The sequence below is a fragment of the Myiozetetes cayanensis genome, unplaced genomic scaffold (assembly GCF_022539395.1).
Source record: "Myiozetetes cayanensis isolate MyiCay16 unplaced genomic scaffold, myiCay2020 scf23, whole genome shotgun sequence".
In the NCBI taxonomy this organism is placed as follows: Eukaryota; Metazoa; Chordata; class Aves; order Passeriformes; family Tyrannidae; genus Myiozetetes; species Myiozetetes cayanensis.
Genome location: NW_026087445.1, coordinates 5353082 through 5369261, shown reverse-complemented (window position 1 = coordinate 5369261; position 16180 = coordinate 5353082). Strand labels below are relative to the sequence as shown.

The 16180-nt window shown below is 48.4% G+C and overlaps 1 protein-coding gene across 3 annotated transcripts; it reads right to left on the bottom strand.

Moving 5' to 3' along the window:
* Positions 1 to 44: 44 nt before the first annotated feature.
* Positions 45 to 15977, bottom strand: DOLPP1 (dolichyldiphosphatase 1). Of its 3 annotated transcripts, XR_007629433.1 has the most exons (9): positions 15859 to 15977; positions 7805 to 7905; positions 6114 to 6198; positions 5784 to 5883; positions 4843 to 4941; positions 3720 to 3848; positions 3109 to 3198; positions 2878 to 3011; positions 45 to 1365 (listed from the first exon to the last, which is right to left on the bottom strand). XR_007629433.1 is itself a non-coding variant. In XM_050319881.1 (8 exons), the coding sequence occupies exons 1-8, from the start codon at positions 15932 to 15934 to the stop codon at positions 2975 to 2977; spliced, it is 717 nt and encodes a 238-aa protein (XP_050175838.1). In that variant the 5' UTR covers positions 15935 to 15977; the 3' UTR covers positions 45 to 2974. The 3 variants fall into 3 exon arrangements, 2 of the variants coding, with proteins under 2 accessions (XP_050175838.1, XP_050175839.1); XM_050319881.1 differs by having other exon boundaries at positions 45 to 3011; XM_050319882.1 differs by lacking the exon at positions 15859 to 15977 and adding an exon at positions 12069 to 12307 and having other exon boundaries at positions 45 to 3011.
* Positions 15978 to 16180: the final 203 nt, after the last annotated feature.

Below are 16180 nucleotides of genomic sequence, written 5' to 3'. Positions count from 1 at the left end.
GGAGGATGTTTGTGTGGGGACAGCAAGAACAGTGAACCACAGCATTCTGTCACCTTCCTTTTTATTGTCTTATCTGTATCCAGCCCCCTGGAGTACAGGGGAGGAATAGAAAGCATCATCTGCTTGCAAAGCCACATATTCCAAAGAAAATATTCCATTTCAGAAAACTAGTGGCAGGAGACTTCACACAAGGGTAGGATAATAAGGCAGAGCCCAAATCTTTTTCCTGCACAGCACCATTTAGTTAAGAAAATCCAGGGAACCACTAAGGAATTTCTACTGTATCAAGTATTGCAAAGATTTCTGAAAAGGTACAGCAAAAGTAGGCAGAAGATGCAGATTACAAACAACTCACAGAACAGAGGAGAGTTTATTACAATGTCTTAAAAGAGCTCTTCTTCTTCTCCCTCACTCCTAAGAATTACTGTAGGAAGGTTGGGTTTGAAGGCAACATGAAGTGGAACAGCTTTTTACACTACACTGCTCTCCACGAGGAGATGAACCCTCTTCCCTGTGCTCTGGTTCTCAGTAGGTGCTTCCAGATACAGTTTTTCCAGCAGTTTGTCATAACAGCTTGAGAGGCTGGGGAAGTGCTAAGCCACTCCTGAAACAATCCTCTCTTTCAGCCCTGGCCTTGGGAAAGAGAGCTGTGATCTCCATTCTGGCTTTGTAAGTTCACTAACAATAGAGATATAAAGAGAAAATAAATGGTTTTGAAAGACATAAGTGATTAGTACCAGTTTTCAGGCTGAACCATATGGTACCACCATGTCACAGGGCCTGTCTGATGTCCTGTCTCATCCTAACAGAGCTGGTCTAAGTCAGATCCTTGTCAGAGCTGCAAGATGCCTCTTTATTATGATGCACCTTCAAAGCAGATCCAGTGCTCGGGTCCTTCAGATGTCACAGGATTGCTCATGTTATGTAAATACTAAACAGTTCTTAAAAAAAAAAAATATTTATACTTGCTGTGACAACTGACAACAGTTAATTTGCTACCCATAAGTATTTAAACACCAAAATTTAAACAGCTTTCATTCCTGATCTCCTGGATCAGGCCCCTTTCTGCAGTTAACACTCTGGTTGTCCAACAGCACCTCCCACTCCACATGAACACAGAAACTCCTATAGCAACAGGCACAGATGAAAACTTAAAAAAAAAAATAATAAAAAAATAACCAAGATGAACAGGAAAAAACCAAACATCTCACTTCAAGCAGCTTTATAATGCAGGAGTCTGATTAAAGTGGAGATAGTAAAACAGGCAGCAAGACCGAGATGTGACAGTCATTTTACCTCTGCTCACATGACTGCATCGAAGGCACACCGATGACCTTTGAGCCAGTTGAGAAGCTGTCCTTTTATCTGTGGAAGTTCAAGTCAATTGTGCTTTGAATAAATACTTCTGTGGAGTTACACTCGAACTGCTGCATTATATACTAGAAATACAGAAAGTGTCCATGCACAGCCCTGAAGCACTTGGAGTTTTAGCCCTTGCCAGGTGAACTCATGGGTCACAGAGGTCGGAGGCATCACCAGCACACAGAGATGGCAGGCACACTCCCACAGAGACACAGAGAGCCCACTGGCCACACGGAGAACCGGGATGGAAGAAGGATGGAAAGCAAAACTTGCTTGTAGGAATTCAGCATTCAAGGCTACAACTGCAGAACCCTCCCCCCTAACAAGCTCCTGTGGTCCTAGCAGAGGCTCCTGCCATCACAAGTTCCCTACTTGGAGTTCATGGCTGGATTCTAACAGGACTCTTCAAGGAGTAATTCAGAGAGCAGCTGAGCTACTTATTAGCCATTTGCTTTGTTCATTTACGGTTGTCACTGTGTTTGTTCCTAAAAATCCCTCCCTTAAGCTGTAACAGAAAAAAAAAAATTAAAAATCCAGTGCTTAAGACAGAGAGCAGCAACTGAATTTTGTAAGGCTTTGGGCTGACTCTTGCTGGAGCACAGCACTGCTTGTAACCAATGGGCTTCCCAGTGCCCTCAGCACTCTCAGTACAACAAAAAGCTGTACAGATCACAGCAACCCTGAGGTAATACGAGTGTAAAGGAAGAGATGGAATAAATGTCAGATATGTACGATAATCTTGCCACCTAGAAGAGATTCTGAGAAGGACACCCTCGCTAATTACACAACAGGAGCAGCAGTGGAAAAAAAAATAAGAGTCAGTATATTTGTGTTTTTCCTTTGTTTTACACACACACTCCCCTTAATTGGTATCCGTGCAGGCTTCCCTGCAGAACTGTCACTAGTGTTAAAAATCAGATCTTTATAGTCTGTCTTTCTGTCTGTACAAAGTGCAGTTGGAATTGATTTTGATCTCCCAAACTGGTTGCAGAAAGGAAAGTCTTCCTCTCCCTTCCATCTAGGTCACCCCATCCTAGTTCCCCTCCCTCCGAAGAACTTTGTAAGAGTTAAAAGCCCTACTTAAACATGATCCACTTGAGATTAGTTTTGTCATCTTCTTCCAAAAAAAAAAAAAAAAAGAAAAACCCCGAAAAAAAAAGGCAAAAAACCCCCCAAACACACAATCAACGCCTCACCCACCCCAAAAACAATAGTTCCATTTAAAAAAATAAATAAATAGTGTGTATATTTCATGCTGGAAAAACAGAAACGGAAAAAAAAAAAAAAAAAGTCACAGAAAGGATTCATTTTTTGGTTTTCCCTCCCCCGAACACGACACCAGGCATTTCCTCCCCCCTCCCCTGACGTAGACAGGATGGTACATTCGACCGGCAATGTGCATCTGTGTTGGAAATGAGCTTCTACTCCTGCACGGTCCCACATGCATCAGGGAGCATCCAGCTTAGCTGCTAAAGCAGAGCAAAGGCTTTCAGGTTTTTTGGGTATGGTCCCTGCCTGTTCCTTTGGTCCGTCTGTTTAAGGGCTCCTTTGCTGCTCCCAGGTCTCTGCTCTTGTCTTGTCTCCGGTAAAACTCTGGTCCCGCGTTCCGGCGTCACTGGAGCTTCGTTCCCAGCTTGCGCTGTCTGTTCCTGCAACGGCAGCGCGGGGGGACGGGTGAGATGGGACCATCCAAGGAGTCAAAGCAGCAACAGCTCCTCCACACCCTCCCCCCCCAGCAGAACTCACCTTGCTTCTGCTCTCGTGACTGTGTACTCGAACCACAGGATGTTGGGAATGAGGCTGGTGTCTCGGATTAAAAAGAACTCTGAAATTGGCCTGAAAGCAGACAAGGTGGGGGAAAGGGGGAAATAATTAAGACTTTCTCCACTGTGATTTTAACAAAAAAACCCAAAACAAAAAGGCACAAAATATGCTCCAGATTTAACAGTACTGTCCCATCACTTCAGGCTGGGAAAAGGATTCTTCGTTACATTTGATCAAAAAACTCTTTTCTTTCCTTATACAGTATTTCCAGACTATACTGCACGTAAATGGCTTTGCAATTTTACTAGGTCATTAGACATTCATTAAGAAAGGTCTGTTCTGCTTGCAAAGCTCCTCCAGCAGTCTGCCACACCTCTCAGCTTTAGCAGGGCTTTACAAACGTAGCAGCTGATTGAATTGCCTCTCTTCCCCACCCTTAAATCGAGGACATACGATCCTCTGTATAAGCATGCACAAGAAAACATGGAGGAACAAGCAGGTTACACAACAGTCAGTATGCAAAACTGGGACAGAGCCCAGGAATTCTCATTGCTAACATCTGTAACAAGCCTGCACAGAATAAAGAGCCTTACCACGCAGCTATCCTCGGGAAGAGAGGAGTTAGGATCTCTTGTGTGAAGGCAAACCAGGCTATGGCCATGATGCTTCCTGCCACACCTCCATATAGGACTTGGCTCCAGGTGTGGTAAAGCAAATAAACCCTGCAGTGGAAGAGAAGAGTCACCAGACAGGCTTTGAAACAAGAGGAGGCAAGACTCGAGAGCTGAGATTCCACTGGACCTGCAGATGCTGTGAGTTACCCTGCAGATGTTAAAAGAGGTATCTTTTTTCAATAAAAAAGCTGGCAAGAATAGTGGGGGGAAATAAAATAGGAAAAACTCTTCCCTGCTTACAGCCATTCAGAAAGCTGCACTGTTATCTGTGTGCAGGAGCTACATTCAAAATTCTTTTCACCCATATATCATAAAGCCATTATGATCATCTTATCTGACCCTCTGCCTAGCACAGGCCATTTGATTTCCTCTTTTTTTCTTTTTTAAATTAGACTACATACCTGTTATGAATTTAAAATAATCAGTAATAAGGAAGCAGCTCTGCCAACAGGTAATTACTTTCCTGTGAAAAACACGGCCCTATTTCTAGCTTGAATTTGTCTGTTTTCCAGTCACTGGAGCTCACTTGATATTTGTGTGTGTGTGTGCACGTAATTGTTTTTTTAAATCCACCAAAGGGGGAAAAAACCATGATCAAAGTTTTGTTTTCTTTATTCATCTTAATACAAACCTTGCAAGCCAAACAGCTACAAATGTTTTGATTAGCTAATGCTCAAGCAAAACAATCAGATTGATCAACTGTAGCAATCCATGTGCTGCTGTGCCAAGGCATGGGGCAACAATTCCATGATTAGTGCTGGAAAGAGGGCGAGGCAGCGAGGCTGGAGCATGGGAATGGAGCCCACAGGGAACTGGTACAAGCTCAAGCTGATTTGGGGTTTTATAAATGCTTCTGTGAAGCACCACACATGCAGCACCTTTGCTCATTGGGAGGGTCTCGTGGCAACACGGCCACTTCCACAAAGCTCCGACTTGTACAGCGCAGTTGGGAATCAGGTCGGAAAAGCAGGATAAGGAATGATGGGGTTGTGACGGGGCCACGGGACTGTATGAGAGCATAAGACAAACAGTTGCTCCATACCTACTATATGAGACTAGCAAAGCCACTGTGACGAGGCAGATGGACAGCACATGTCGCCATAGTAAATCCAGAAACCTCGCATTGTTTGTTTGGTGCATTCTGAAAGAGATGGAGAGCCATTAGCACAGGGCAGGGAGCTGAGCAGGCCTTACCTCTGTCCTCACTCCCTGGGGAACCCTAGGAAAGCCCTACTCCAGTGGGGCCATGGGCAGCTTGACCCCATCCCAGCAGCAACCTCTCCCACGGCAGCAGTTACCGAGCAGCCGGAAAGCCACTCGTGTGTCTCTGCCACTGTCAACAGGGATTGCTGTGATGGACGGCAGAACGCTCACAGTTACTGCAGCTGCTGTGAGAGGCACATGCTGAGCATATGCAACAGGGAGCCGAGACATCAGAGTCCCTCCATCACCCACAGAGCCAGGAGGGACTGTGAGTTTTGCCCTCCTCCACTCGTGGAGCCACAAGGCAGAGCCATGGCCCAGCAGCAACCTCAGGGAAGCACAGCCCAGCATGTAAACCCTTGGTAAGGCAGGTGAACTGAAAAGGTCATGCAAGTGGGCAACAGGTATTACCTGAAAGATTGCAGATAAGCCCACTGACAAACTGAGCAGACACATGAGAAAGCAGCTCTTCTTTCCTCCTCCCTATTCTCCCTCTCTTCCCTCACACTGGGGGACCATCACAGCTTAGAAAAAGAAAACTGGGAGAGCTGTACCCCAAGAGGTAAAAGGAGGCCCACCCACACCCTCATTTTCAGCCTTGGTAACTCCAGCCTTACATTCAGATGGAGACAGACATGCTCCATCCAGCCAGGCCACAGTAAATTGTGTAGGGCCTCAGATTTAATTCCTTTATCCCACTCAAGTGGCACCCAGCAAGGCAGACACGTGTTTCAGGTGTTTCAACATATCAACAGCCAAAACCTGACATGGAATTTTTACCTTAAATAAAGGAACAGAAAGGAATAGACAGAGAAAAACCACATGAATTGGGAGTGGCTGGACGGCATCCCATATTTTGTGGTCACTGTTGAATGGGCTTCTGGGAAGAGAAGAAGAAAGAGTATGGTCAAGGCCGACTCCGTACCCAGCAGCTGGAACACTCCAGATGTGAAGCCAGAACACTCTGCTGGAATATGTGCACACAGTTGACAGGACACATCCCTGCCAAAACCAACAGGAGGCAAAGGGGAAAATACCCCCCAACCCCTCACAGCCAGCACTCCACTCAGAACTCCACTGACACCACCACACCCATCGTCCATTCCCTACCTTCACACGGCCGAGGCTCCCGGATTACATTTTTTATTAACCAGTTCACTCCCTCGTTGAATGCCAGCCCTCCCAAGAACGAGATCTGTGAAGGCAAGACAGCTGTGTCACCCCCTCTAAAAGACCCTTCTACTCACCAGGCTCTCTCTGTGGACAAAACCCCAAACATTATGTGTCTAATTTTCTTTTTCGACTACTAGAGTTAAAACAGCTTCCAAATTCACTGCCTGAGGAAAGAAAGCATTTATTTTTCAGCTCACTTTGTATATTTGGCAACACTCTGGGTATATTCAGCTTTTCAGCAGATGATGCACAGAATGAGACACAAATGACACTGTATGGCAGTTCTGCCAGGACACTTCCACCAGCAAGTGCAGAAAGTGGCATTTTTTGAACAGGGCAGGTTTTTGGGGATTGGCTTTTCCCGATGACCAACAGGGGGAGTGCAGACACTGTTATTTGGGTAAATAGCTTAAAATAAAGGTGACTTTTTAGGCTTTCTGTCTTTTCCCCTCTGTGCTTATTTTCATCTTGAAGTTGCTGTCTTCAGTTCAGAATGGATCCACATTCTGAGCTAAGCCAGACTGGCAGCATTTATTTTTACTCTTTAATTCCAAAGCCTGTACACCTTCCCTAAATTAGTCCTGCTGCTGTGATCAGATTCCCAGCTGGTGATGACACTCTGCCTCCTTAACACTCAGTCCCATTCCAGAGGATGAAGGAATTTTTCACTCCATATCCTGAGCCCCAGGTCAGGCAGTGTCTCTCTCCAGCCCAGTGGGGGTGACTTCCCACATGAAGAACTGGGAATCAACCTCCACAGCTGTCTCCTTACCCACACCTACCAAGTCCCTGTATAAACCCATAAATCTGTGCAAGAGTTGCTCTGGCTCATTCTGTCTTTTGGGTCAACAAGAAACCTTTGGGTTGCCAAAACTTAACAGCTGCCTTTCCCAGTTAGAAGGCTCATTCCCAGGTCCCTCAAGCCACTGGTTCCCATGACACCGTGGCCCTGTATTAGAAATCTGCTGTCAAAACCCTTTCAGTGGCCCCAATTTTATCTGTTTACTTGAGGGTAAATGTTACAAGAGGTTTATACAGAATTTATCCAGGACACTGATTCCCAACTACCTTTCCAAGCAGACGGAAAGCATTATGTGTTACAAGAATTTGGACAGAAAAAAGCTTCTTCTGTCCCTGGTATTTAATTCACAGTTGGGAAGCAGCCCTTAAAGACAGATCCACTCCCTTGGGAATCTGTAGGTTTTATTTTGTATCCCCTTTTCCATCTCAGTGGTTCTAAGAAAGTACATCCTCCTGAGTTACACACACCATTTCCTGCACATGCTGCCCAGCTTGCAGGAACCTACTAAGTGCTATGATCCTACTGGACCTTGGGAGCGTTCCCACTCTGCAACAGCATTCTTTACTTCCTCAGACATCTCCCTCGATGGTTTTGGACAGATCATGTACAAAACACACCAAAGAGCAACAGAGAAATCAGCAGAGGCTGAGCAGCCTTTTAACCTGGGACTGGTGCTAAGTGTCTCCTGCTGTTCTGTGACAGGAAGATGCTTTACCTAAGCTTGCACTTTAAAGAGAGAAAAACAAGTGTGAACATAGGAGCACCAGGTGACAAAGGAAAAGGCTTTAGTCAGAAGGAGAGGCTGGGAAGGGAGGGAAGGACTCACCGTGTGAAGCTCTCTCTTGAATATGATGAGTGTTACAAAGCCAACAATAATGAATATTGGGCCAAGACTCAAATAAGCTAAAAGCTGACCAGAGAAATCACCTGGGGAAACAAACAAGAGACACAGATCAGTTTGAACTTCACAGGTAACTTGCCTGCCATCAGAGCATGGCTCAGCTGGAGCCCTGGATCACCGGAGCAGAGGGACCAACCTGGGCTGCAGAGTGACCCAGAGGAGCCAAGGCAAGGAGGCAGCAGTGATCACATGCAGGCTCAAAACCAGGGATGAGAGGAGCCTGGCATCCTTCAGCACCCAATTTACAACAATGACCACGGGTGTGGGCCCAGAGTCACTTTAATCCAACATAAGCACTGGCTGCTGCAAAAGAGGCAGCATCTTTCCCTCCCCCTCATTCATTTTGCCTCCCTATGCCAGCAATTACCAGCAAACACTCCCCAAACAAATCCTTTCCCACTCCCTGACTAAAATGGGTTAGTTTTCAGCTGGATCAGCTTCCTAATCTGTCTCACCATGTGTCTGCATGAACACTAGCATTAGCAAAATGGGCAGGAAATAAATAGCTAAACATAGCAGGAGATAACAGGGAAATAAAGGAGACTCTGCCTTTTTAACCAGTAGCCCACTTCTATCACATAAAAGGGGCTTTGAGCCTCCAAACCAAATAACTAATGGTCTAGTTGTCCCCCAGGGAGTCAGGGAGCAGCAGTGGGACCTCACAAGAGGTCATAAGATCCCTCAAAAGCTTTATCCTGAACGATCCCAGACACAGAAGCGGGCAGCAACAGCAAAGAGCAGCTGCGTGTTTAGATCCATCTTTCTCTTGCCTCTCTTCCCAGAAAAGGGACACACGCACAGAAGCATTTTGAGAGAAGATGGCAGCATAAATTCCAGGGAAACACAAAAAGAGAGTAATTTTGCTCCAAGATCAGCAATTCATATCAGAAGAGTGAAAATTGTCTACCTGAGAATCTTTAAAGACAGAAGTCACCACAAACCCACCGCATGAACCCAGTGAGCAACTGCAGACACGGGTACTTTGTGCATTGGTGCTGAGACCAAATCCTCTCCATCCCCTCACTAAACACAAAAGGATCAGCCCCCACACAAACTCATCCTTCCTCTCTCCTCTCTAAAGGAAACAGGATGCCTCTGCAAGGCTGAGCATTGGACTCATTCCTAGATCAATTCCACTGCAAGATCCTGAGTCTCCCCAGCCCACGCACCCACATTTTAAAGCAGCACTTGGCAAAAAGGACTTTAACCTCAGTCTCTGAGTGCTGGGACCGATAAAGAAGTTATTGCCCTGCTACAACAAAGTTCATGCTGCTGATGGTATTGCCACATAGCTGTGGTTACACCAGGTACAGTGCACGGAAGCCTCTGGAATCCCAGACTAGAGGTTAGATTTGGGAACCAGCAACAGCATCAGCAAGGATTACCAGCAGGAGTTTCAGCCTGCACCAGTGAAATTAGGAAGATTTGGAGGACAAAATCCCCAAGCATACTGGGCTTTCACTGAAGTGAGGTTCTATTTTGGTTTTTAACCTGAAAAGCACCGGAAGGCTCTGAATTTGAAACTTTCCCTGCACCATATGGCAGGTCTGCCTCACATCAGGTGGGTTCCAAATGCTCCCAAAGCAGAACAGCAACGGATTGTGGCAACACAAAGAGGATGTCAGTGACAGGATCAGTTACCTGGCAGTTGAAAATCAAGCCCCTTATGGTTTTACATAAATCAGAAACTCTCAACAAAATGAATCCTGTCTTCAAGGAATTCATGAGACAAAGCACCAGACAATCAAACTACCCTGGAAGCCTCAGGAATACTTTCCAATAGTCTCACTTCCAGCATTACCAGCTGAAGAGAGCTCATCATCAAGGAATCACCGTGTTTCAGATCATTCACTCTGTTAACCCACAGTACGTAAAGACTCAGCACTTCCAGACTAGAAGCCATAATTTTGTCAAGTAGAAACCAAACCAGGTAATTTATCTTCTGGGGGGTTCTATTTCTTGTGCAGATGGTGGAGGAATACTTAAGCAAGTAGTCTTTTAATTTAAATAGGATCAGCAGTCCCAAATTCAAGATCCTCTGTTATGTCACATAACATTCCCAATAAATCAAACCACCCAGACTTCACAGGCACACAACCCCCATGGATTCTGCACACCTGCCTCTCCAACTCTGCCTGCAAACACCCAGGACAACTGGGAAAAGGGGAAGCTTTCCTGTCCTTCTGCAGGGAAAAGGTTTGGCCAGGTTTCTCTCCTTAAATCTGTCCAGCGCGTGAGAAGAGATCCAAAAAGTCCCAGAGTGGAGAACCAGAAACCATCACTCCCAGATGCTGCCTGCAGGCACCAAGTCCTTTATCAACCCTTAACACAAAAGCTCCTCAAACATTTCAGCTGTCCATTTAGAGCAGAACAGACAGCATTAATCATACTCGACGTTACTGTAGCTAACAGCAATTAAACAGGCACATCCCGAAGCCCCTTTTTCTCGGGAAGGAGGCAGATAAATAGCTGAGCCCTATCTGAAGGAGCTACACCAGGAGCCCGTGAATGCCTCGCTGGAGCAGCAGCTCCAGGCAGAGCTGCCCTAACTAAAGCAGCTCCGAAAGGAGTGGAAATCCCCAGTGAAGGAGGCAGAGCGAGCTCTGAGAGCAAGGCCAGCGCTGATCACCGCACAGAGCTCCGGGGGCCTCCCAGCCTGATTACTGATGTCACTCCCATCTCCTCTCACGCTCCAGTGCGCTCCCAGACTTATTCCCAGGGAAAGGAGACGTGCAGGAGAGCCACGGTTTGAAGTCCAGTCAGATCTAGCAAGCATCATCCCCCTCCTTTTTTATAAAAACTAATTTTTCCCTTATTTTACTAAGCTTGGGAATTTTAAAGCAATTCCTCCAACCGGTAAGAACAGAGACAAAACCTCTGCAAAAATGCAAAAGGAGAATCTATTTAATGTATACCTTGGGGTTTGTTTAGTTTTAAATTCTGCTTTTTTTTTAAAGTCCAGCCTTCCCTGGACATCCTCTGGAGCTCCAAAAGCAAAAATACAGAAGGCAATAGCTCATTTTTGGGCAGCCAGGAGATAAGTACGTGCAGCACTATAGATAGCTCAGACACACAAGGCTATTTTTTTCAGCCTTCATTCAGCATCTACTTCTGCTCCAATTCAACATTTTACCCAGCATTCTTTCGGTGGAAATATCCGAGCTCCACCACATCAGCTTAACCTGCATAGGATGCAAAAATGTGAATCAACAGCCCCCAAACCACATCCTACCACAAGATTGAGCTTTACCACCACCACCACTTCCTATTGAAGCATCTATTTGTGGCCCTGCTGCTGGTGGTGTGTTCTTGGCCAAGCCCGTGTGTGCAAGTGGCACAGACAACACACACTGTATGTGTGTCATGGGCATTTACGTCCCTAAATATTCATGATCCAAGAGAGCCACTTCCTCAGCTTGCACATGTGGGACAGGGAAAAGATCTGACTTCAGGAGGCTTTAAATGATGGCATAAAGGCAGGAATCAGGCATAACTTCTGCAGGGAGATTAAACGTCAACCTCTGCATTAAAGCAGCCAAACAAGAGTGGGATCTGCTGCTTCCAGCAGATGCTGCTCAGGTATGGAATGAGCCCTGACTTGTGAGCTCTCACCCTGCTCAGAATCACAGGAGGGTTATCAGAACAAACATTCCCATAGGAAACAGCACGTGCTGACACCGAACAGCAACACCAATTGCTGAGCCAAGGTACACACACAGCACCAGCACCTTTGGAATCACCCACGGGTCCATCCTGCACACCTGCCCCTCCAGCTCTGCCTGGCTGTAGGAAATGACCTGAGCAACTGGGAAAATGGGAAGATTCCCTGTCATTCTGCAGAGAAAAGGTCTGGCCAGGTTTGTCTCCTTGAAGAACTTGTCCAGTGAGAGGAGGTCCAGAAAGTCCCAGAGCTTTACGAATCCTGGCTGCGCTGAAGAGAGGAAGTTTTTTTTTCCTTTTCTCCAAATAATAATAATAAAAACCCCAAACAAACCAGGAACTCAATGTTTCTCCAGTGAAACTCACCCTACAGACAGGAAGTTCCTGAAGATGAGTTTTAAGCCTGCAGCACAAAATCATCCCATGCAAAGCAACGAATATGGGAAAAAACAACCCTAATTATACACGACATGACAGGATTTAGTTCAGTTATCAAACAAAACCCCTCAGACTCAGCGTGAGCCAATACCTTCAGAGTGGCATCCAGTGCTCTGCAGCAGTGAAAAAGGCAAGAAGAACATTTTTAAGAGCAGAACAGAAGTTACTGGTACGGCACTACAAAAATTTATTATGCAATTCTGGTGTCACAGCTAAAAAGGGAGAGTAGACACAGGAAAGGCAAATTGAAAGAGGACAAAGATAAATATGTGACAGCAGCCGTTCAGAAAACATCAAATAACTCAGATTTTCAGCTGGAAAAGGAAAGCAGAGGATACAACAGTTCCATAAAGTCATGAATTATATGGAGAAATGAACAGCAAACAATTGTTACCTCTCACTGCACATGAGAAAGAGAGTGTTTGATGGAATTACTCAGAAGTGGACTTAGAAAAGAAACAACAACCACATTACGCTGCAAAGCTCAGTGCCAAAGATACTGTGAGATCCAAAGCAGAAATGGATTCAAAGAGCAATTAGACATACAGCTTTTATACATCCATCAAAGGACTTAACAGTCCTGATGCAATCAGCAGCTCATTACTGGAAGGACATGCAGAAGAACGATTGTTCCTGCCTACCTGCCAGCAACCCAGCCCTGCCAGATCATTCCTTGGTCTCACCAAAGTACAGCTGCTGATAAGAAAAGCTCCAGGATCAAAAAATTCAGAGAGCAGTCCCAGGATGCCATTTTTGCAGGCTGTCCTCTGCAGCAGCATGCTTTAGCACACTCAAGCAGCACTGCCATGGCTGGTTTCTTCTCCCTGTGTCTGATCCTGACATTCCCTAAGGGCAGTATTCCAGGTCTCCAAGACCCCGTTCCTCAGACCAGTCTGCAGTTGATTGCCACAGCGTTCATCTGCTGTTTCTCATTTATTGGGCTCTAAGTGGGCATCACAGAAAGCCCTGGAGAGCTGTGCAGTAAGGATGGGTTTGGTGTATCACTACTGATCAGGACAGGGAGGATCAGCACCCTTCTGGAGACACCTCTCCCCTTCACATTTACAAGGAGAAGCCCAAAACCAGGCTTTGTGTGGCAGGCACAAATCAGCAGTGACAGCTTTTCAGCTGCTCCCAGCGAGCGGGACCGTCACTCGTGGCAGATGAAAGCCGGGGTGGCAGCAGTTCTGTGCTGGAAGTCTTTGAAGACCTGAGATTTTAAGAGCTGGTTGCCACAGAGGCTCAGCAGCCTCAGGATCAGCCAAGAGCCAGAGCGTTTTGCCCCACAGCAGTGCATGACATGCCAAGACAGCTTAATAATTTATGGTGGTAAAAGCAGGATCTATTTCTCGTTCTGACCCTCTCAGCAGCACGAGGCCACATTAACTCCACAGCGCTGAGCACGCTGCCAACATCATTATTTTATAAATATACATTATCTAGAAGCTTTATGGACCTGGACTTAAGCTGTACACAGGCAGAATGTAAGCAGCTTTCTAAATAAAGTCAGAGCACTTTCCCCAAATCCAGGTAAAAGCATCAGACCTACCATCTTACTGCAAGTCATTTTTTTCAGACCAAAATGTTGTCTACCTGGACTTTAGTAAAGCCTTTGACACCGTCTTCCACAGCATTCTCCTGCAGAACATCCATGGCTTGGATGGTTCACTGTTCAGTGGGCAAAAAACTGGCTGATGGCTGGGCCCAGAGTGGTGGGGAATGGAGATAAATCCAGCAACACCCCGAAAACCAGGGGTGTTCCCCAGGGCTCAGCATTGGGGTAGGTTGTGTTTAATATCTTTATTAATAATCTGGACGAAGGGATGGAGAGCACGTTCAGGCAGCTCACACATGACACCAAGTCGGGCAGGAATGCTGATCTGCTGCAGGGCAGGAAGGCTCTGCAGAGGGATCTGGACAGGCTGGATCCAGGGGCTGAGCCTTAACAAGGCCAAGTGCTGGGTCCTGCACCTGCATCACAAAAACCCCATGGAACGCTCCAGGTTGGGGGCAGAGTGGCTGGAAAGCTGGAAAAGGACCTGGGGGTGCTGTTTGACAGCAGCTGAACATAAATCCAGCCCTGTCACAGTGTCCATCCTCATCCACACATAACCCTCATCTCAGTGCTGATTTACCCCTCCACACAATCACCTCCTCCCTTTGCCTGTCTAAGAGACACTCAGTGCAGAGAGAAAATAATCCAGTTATGTCACATTGCTCAAGATCTGACAGATAAGCCTTGAGCAACAACTTCCACCACCTTCATTTCCCAAACCAACCCAACAAATGGAGCACAGGACGCGCTCTGTGTATTCTGCCAGGTTCAGATAAGGAGGTGAGATACAGAGATGAATATATCAGTCCTAGTGGGAAGATTATTCCCCATCTCCCCCAAACTGTAAAATTAACATATTTGAGAAGGGGGATGGCAGAAGTGTGTACGGGGGAAAGAAAGTGCAAGACAGAAAAGGAAATGCCAGTACTTCACATAAAGTACCTCAGAAAACCACAAAACAGCCATGAGAGGGAGGGCCAAGAAATAATGTATCTCCAGTGCCAGATCTTTTCAGTGTTGTGACATTTCAAGTCTCCTGGCTAAATGGGCACTTTCAACACAGAAGATCCCTGAGAATTTTAGAAGCCTTTAGGAACTGCACTACTGAGAGGAGCTTTCATCAGGAACTTAAAATGCAGCTGTCAAAACGGGACATACAGCAACACAGTGCAAGTTAGGGGGGACTCACTGGGAGATCTGGAAATACTGACAAGTACTGGTGTTAACACCAAATCGGGATTTTGAGCAGACACTCAGTGCTAACACTCTGACACTTCATTTTTTTATTATCTACAAGCACCTAAAACCAGCAGAGCACAAAGCACCTGAAGAGGAGCTCCAAAGGACCACAGTTACTGATGAGACACCACTTACACTGCTGCTCTCTGAACACAGCCTGGTTCCTCCTGCACAGTGACAGGGACTCATCCCACCACAGCCTGGGTCAGGCTGCTCTGATGTGCAGCACCACGGGGATCCAGGGGCACAGGACCTTTATGGATCACACCTAGCCCAGCTGGAACAGCCCATCCTGCACTCGAGCACCCACCTGGACCCAAACCCACCTTGCCACGAGCTGAGCTACAGCACACCCTGCCCTCCTCAGCTCTGCCTGCCTGAAGTGCTCCCAGAAAAGCCACCAAGCCCACCTGGCATCGGAGCCCACCTCAGACCTCGTCACTGCCACCAGACCCACCTGGCAGCCAAGCCCACCGTGGGGACAGTGACAACGTGCCACCCCCACTCCCCTCACAGCCCCCAGCCCCACTGGCAGCCGAACCCACCCGGGGGACAAGGACCACCCCGCCACAGCCCCGCACCCTGGGGTGCCACGAGGCTGGCTGGAACCCGCTGTCCCTGTGCCACAGCGCGCCGGACCCCCAGCACGGGAGGCGGGGAGGTGACACCGACAGCACCGCGCCGCTGAGGGGAGCGGCACGACAAGGCGGGACCCTCCCCCCGAGGCCGGGGGGCTGCAGGGGGCGCGGGGAGGCGGTGCGGAGCGGGTAGGGCGGCCCTGGAGGGCCGGGACGGAGCCGCCCCCTCCCCGCTCCCTTCCCCGTCCCCCCTCCCCTCAGACCCCAGCCCGGCGCCCCCCAGCGCGCATGCGCCCCGCCGCTCCCGCCGCGGCTCACGATCTGGCAGCGCGCCCCGCCGCCCCCCGAGCGCGCACGCGCGCCCCTCCGCCCCGGCGCCGCCGCTCAATGGCTCACTATTTGGCAGCCGCCAGCCCGGCCCTCGGCGGCGCCGCGGGGCGGCGGGAGGGGCCCCGCCGCGGGCCGGCGGCGCGGCGCGGGGGCCCGGCGAGGGCGAAACGGAGCGTTACCTGCGGGGTACTCGACGTGAGTGAGGGAGACCGGCCGCCACGGCGCGGGCAGCGAGCACTCGCCGACTGCGGCCATCTTACCCGGATACCGGGCCGGGCCGCCGCGGCCAATCGCGGCGCGCTCGAGGGGCGGTGCGGCCAATGGGCGGGGGCGCGCGGAGCGGCGGGCCAATGGCGGCGCGCGGCAGGGGAGGCGCCGGCCAGCCCAGCGCCGCCCAATTAAACCCCCGGCCCGGGCAGCGCCGCAGCCAATCGGCTGCCGGCACCGCGGCCCAGCGGGGGGCGGGCGCAGGGAGCGGCGCAGCCAGTCGGAGGGAAGGCG

Coding starts and splice junctions, on each gene's coding strand:
- DOLPP1 (XM_050319881.1), bottom strand. CDS start 15,934: ATGGCCGCAGTCGGCGAGTGCTCGCTGCCCGCGCCGTGGCGGCCGGTC. Junction 7,906..15,858: donor TCACGTCGAGTACCCCGCAG/GTAACGCTCCGT, acceptor TTGTTTCCCCAG/GTGATTTCTCTGGTCAGCTT. Junction 3,012..3,108: donor GTCACGAGAGCAGAAGCAAG/GTGAGTTCTGCT, acceptor CTGCCGTTGCAG/GAACAGACAGCGCAAGCTGG.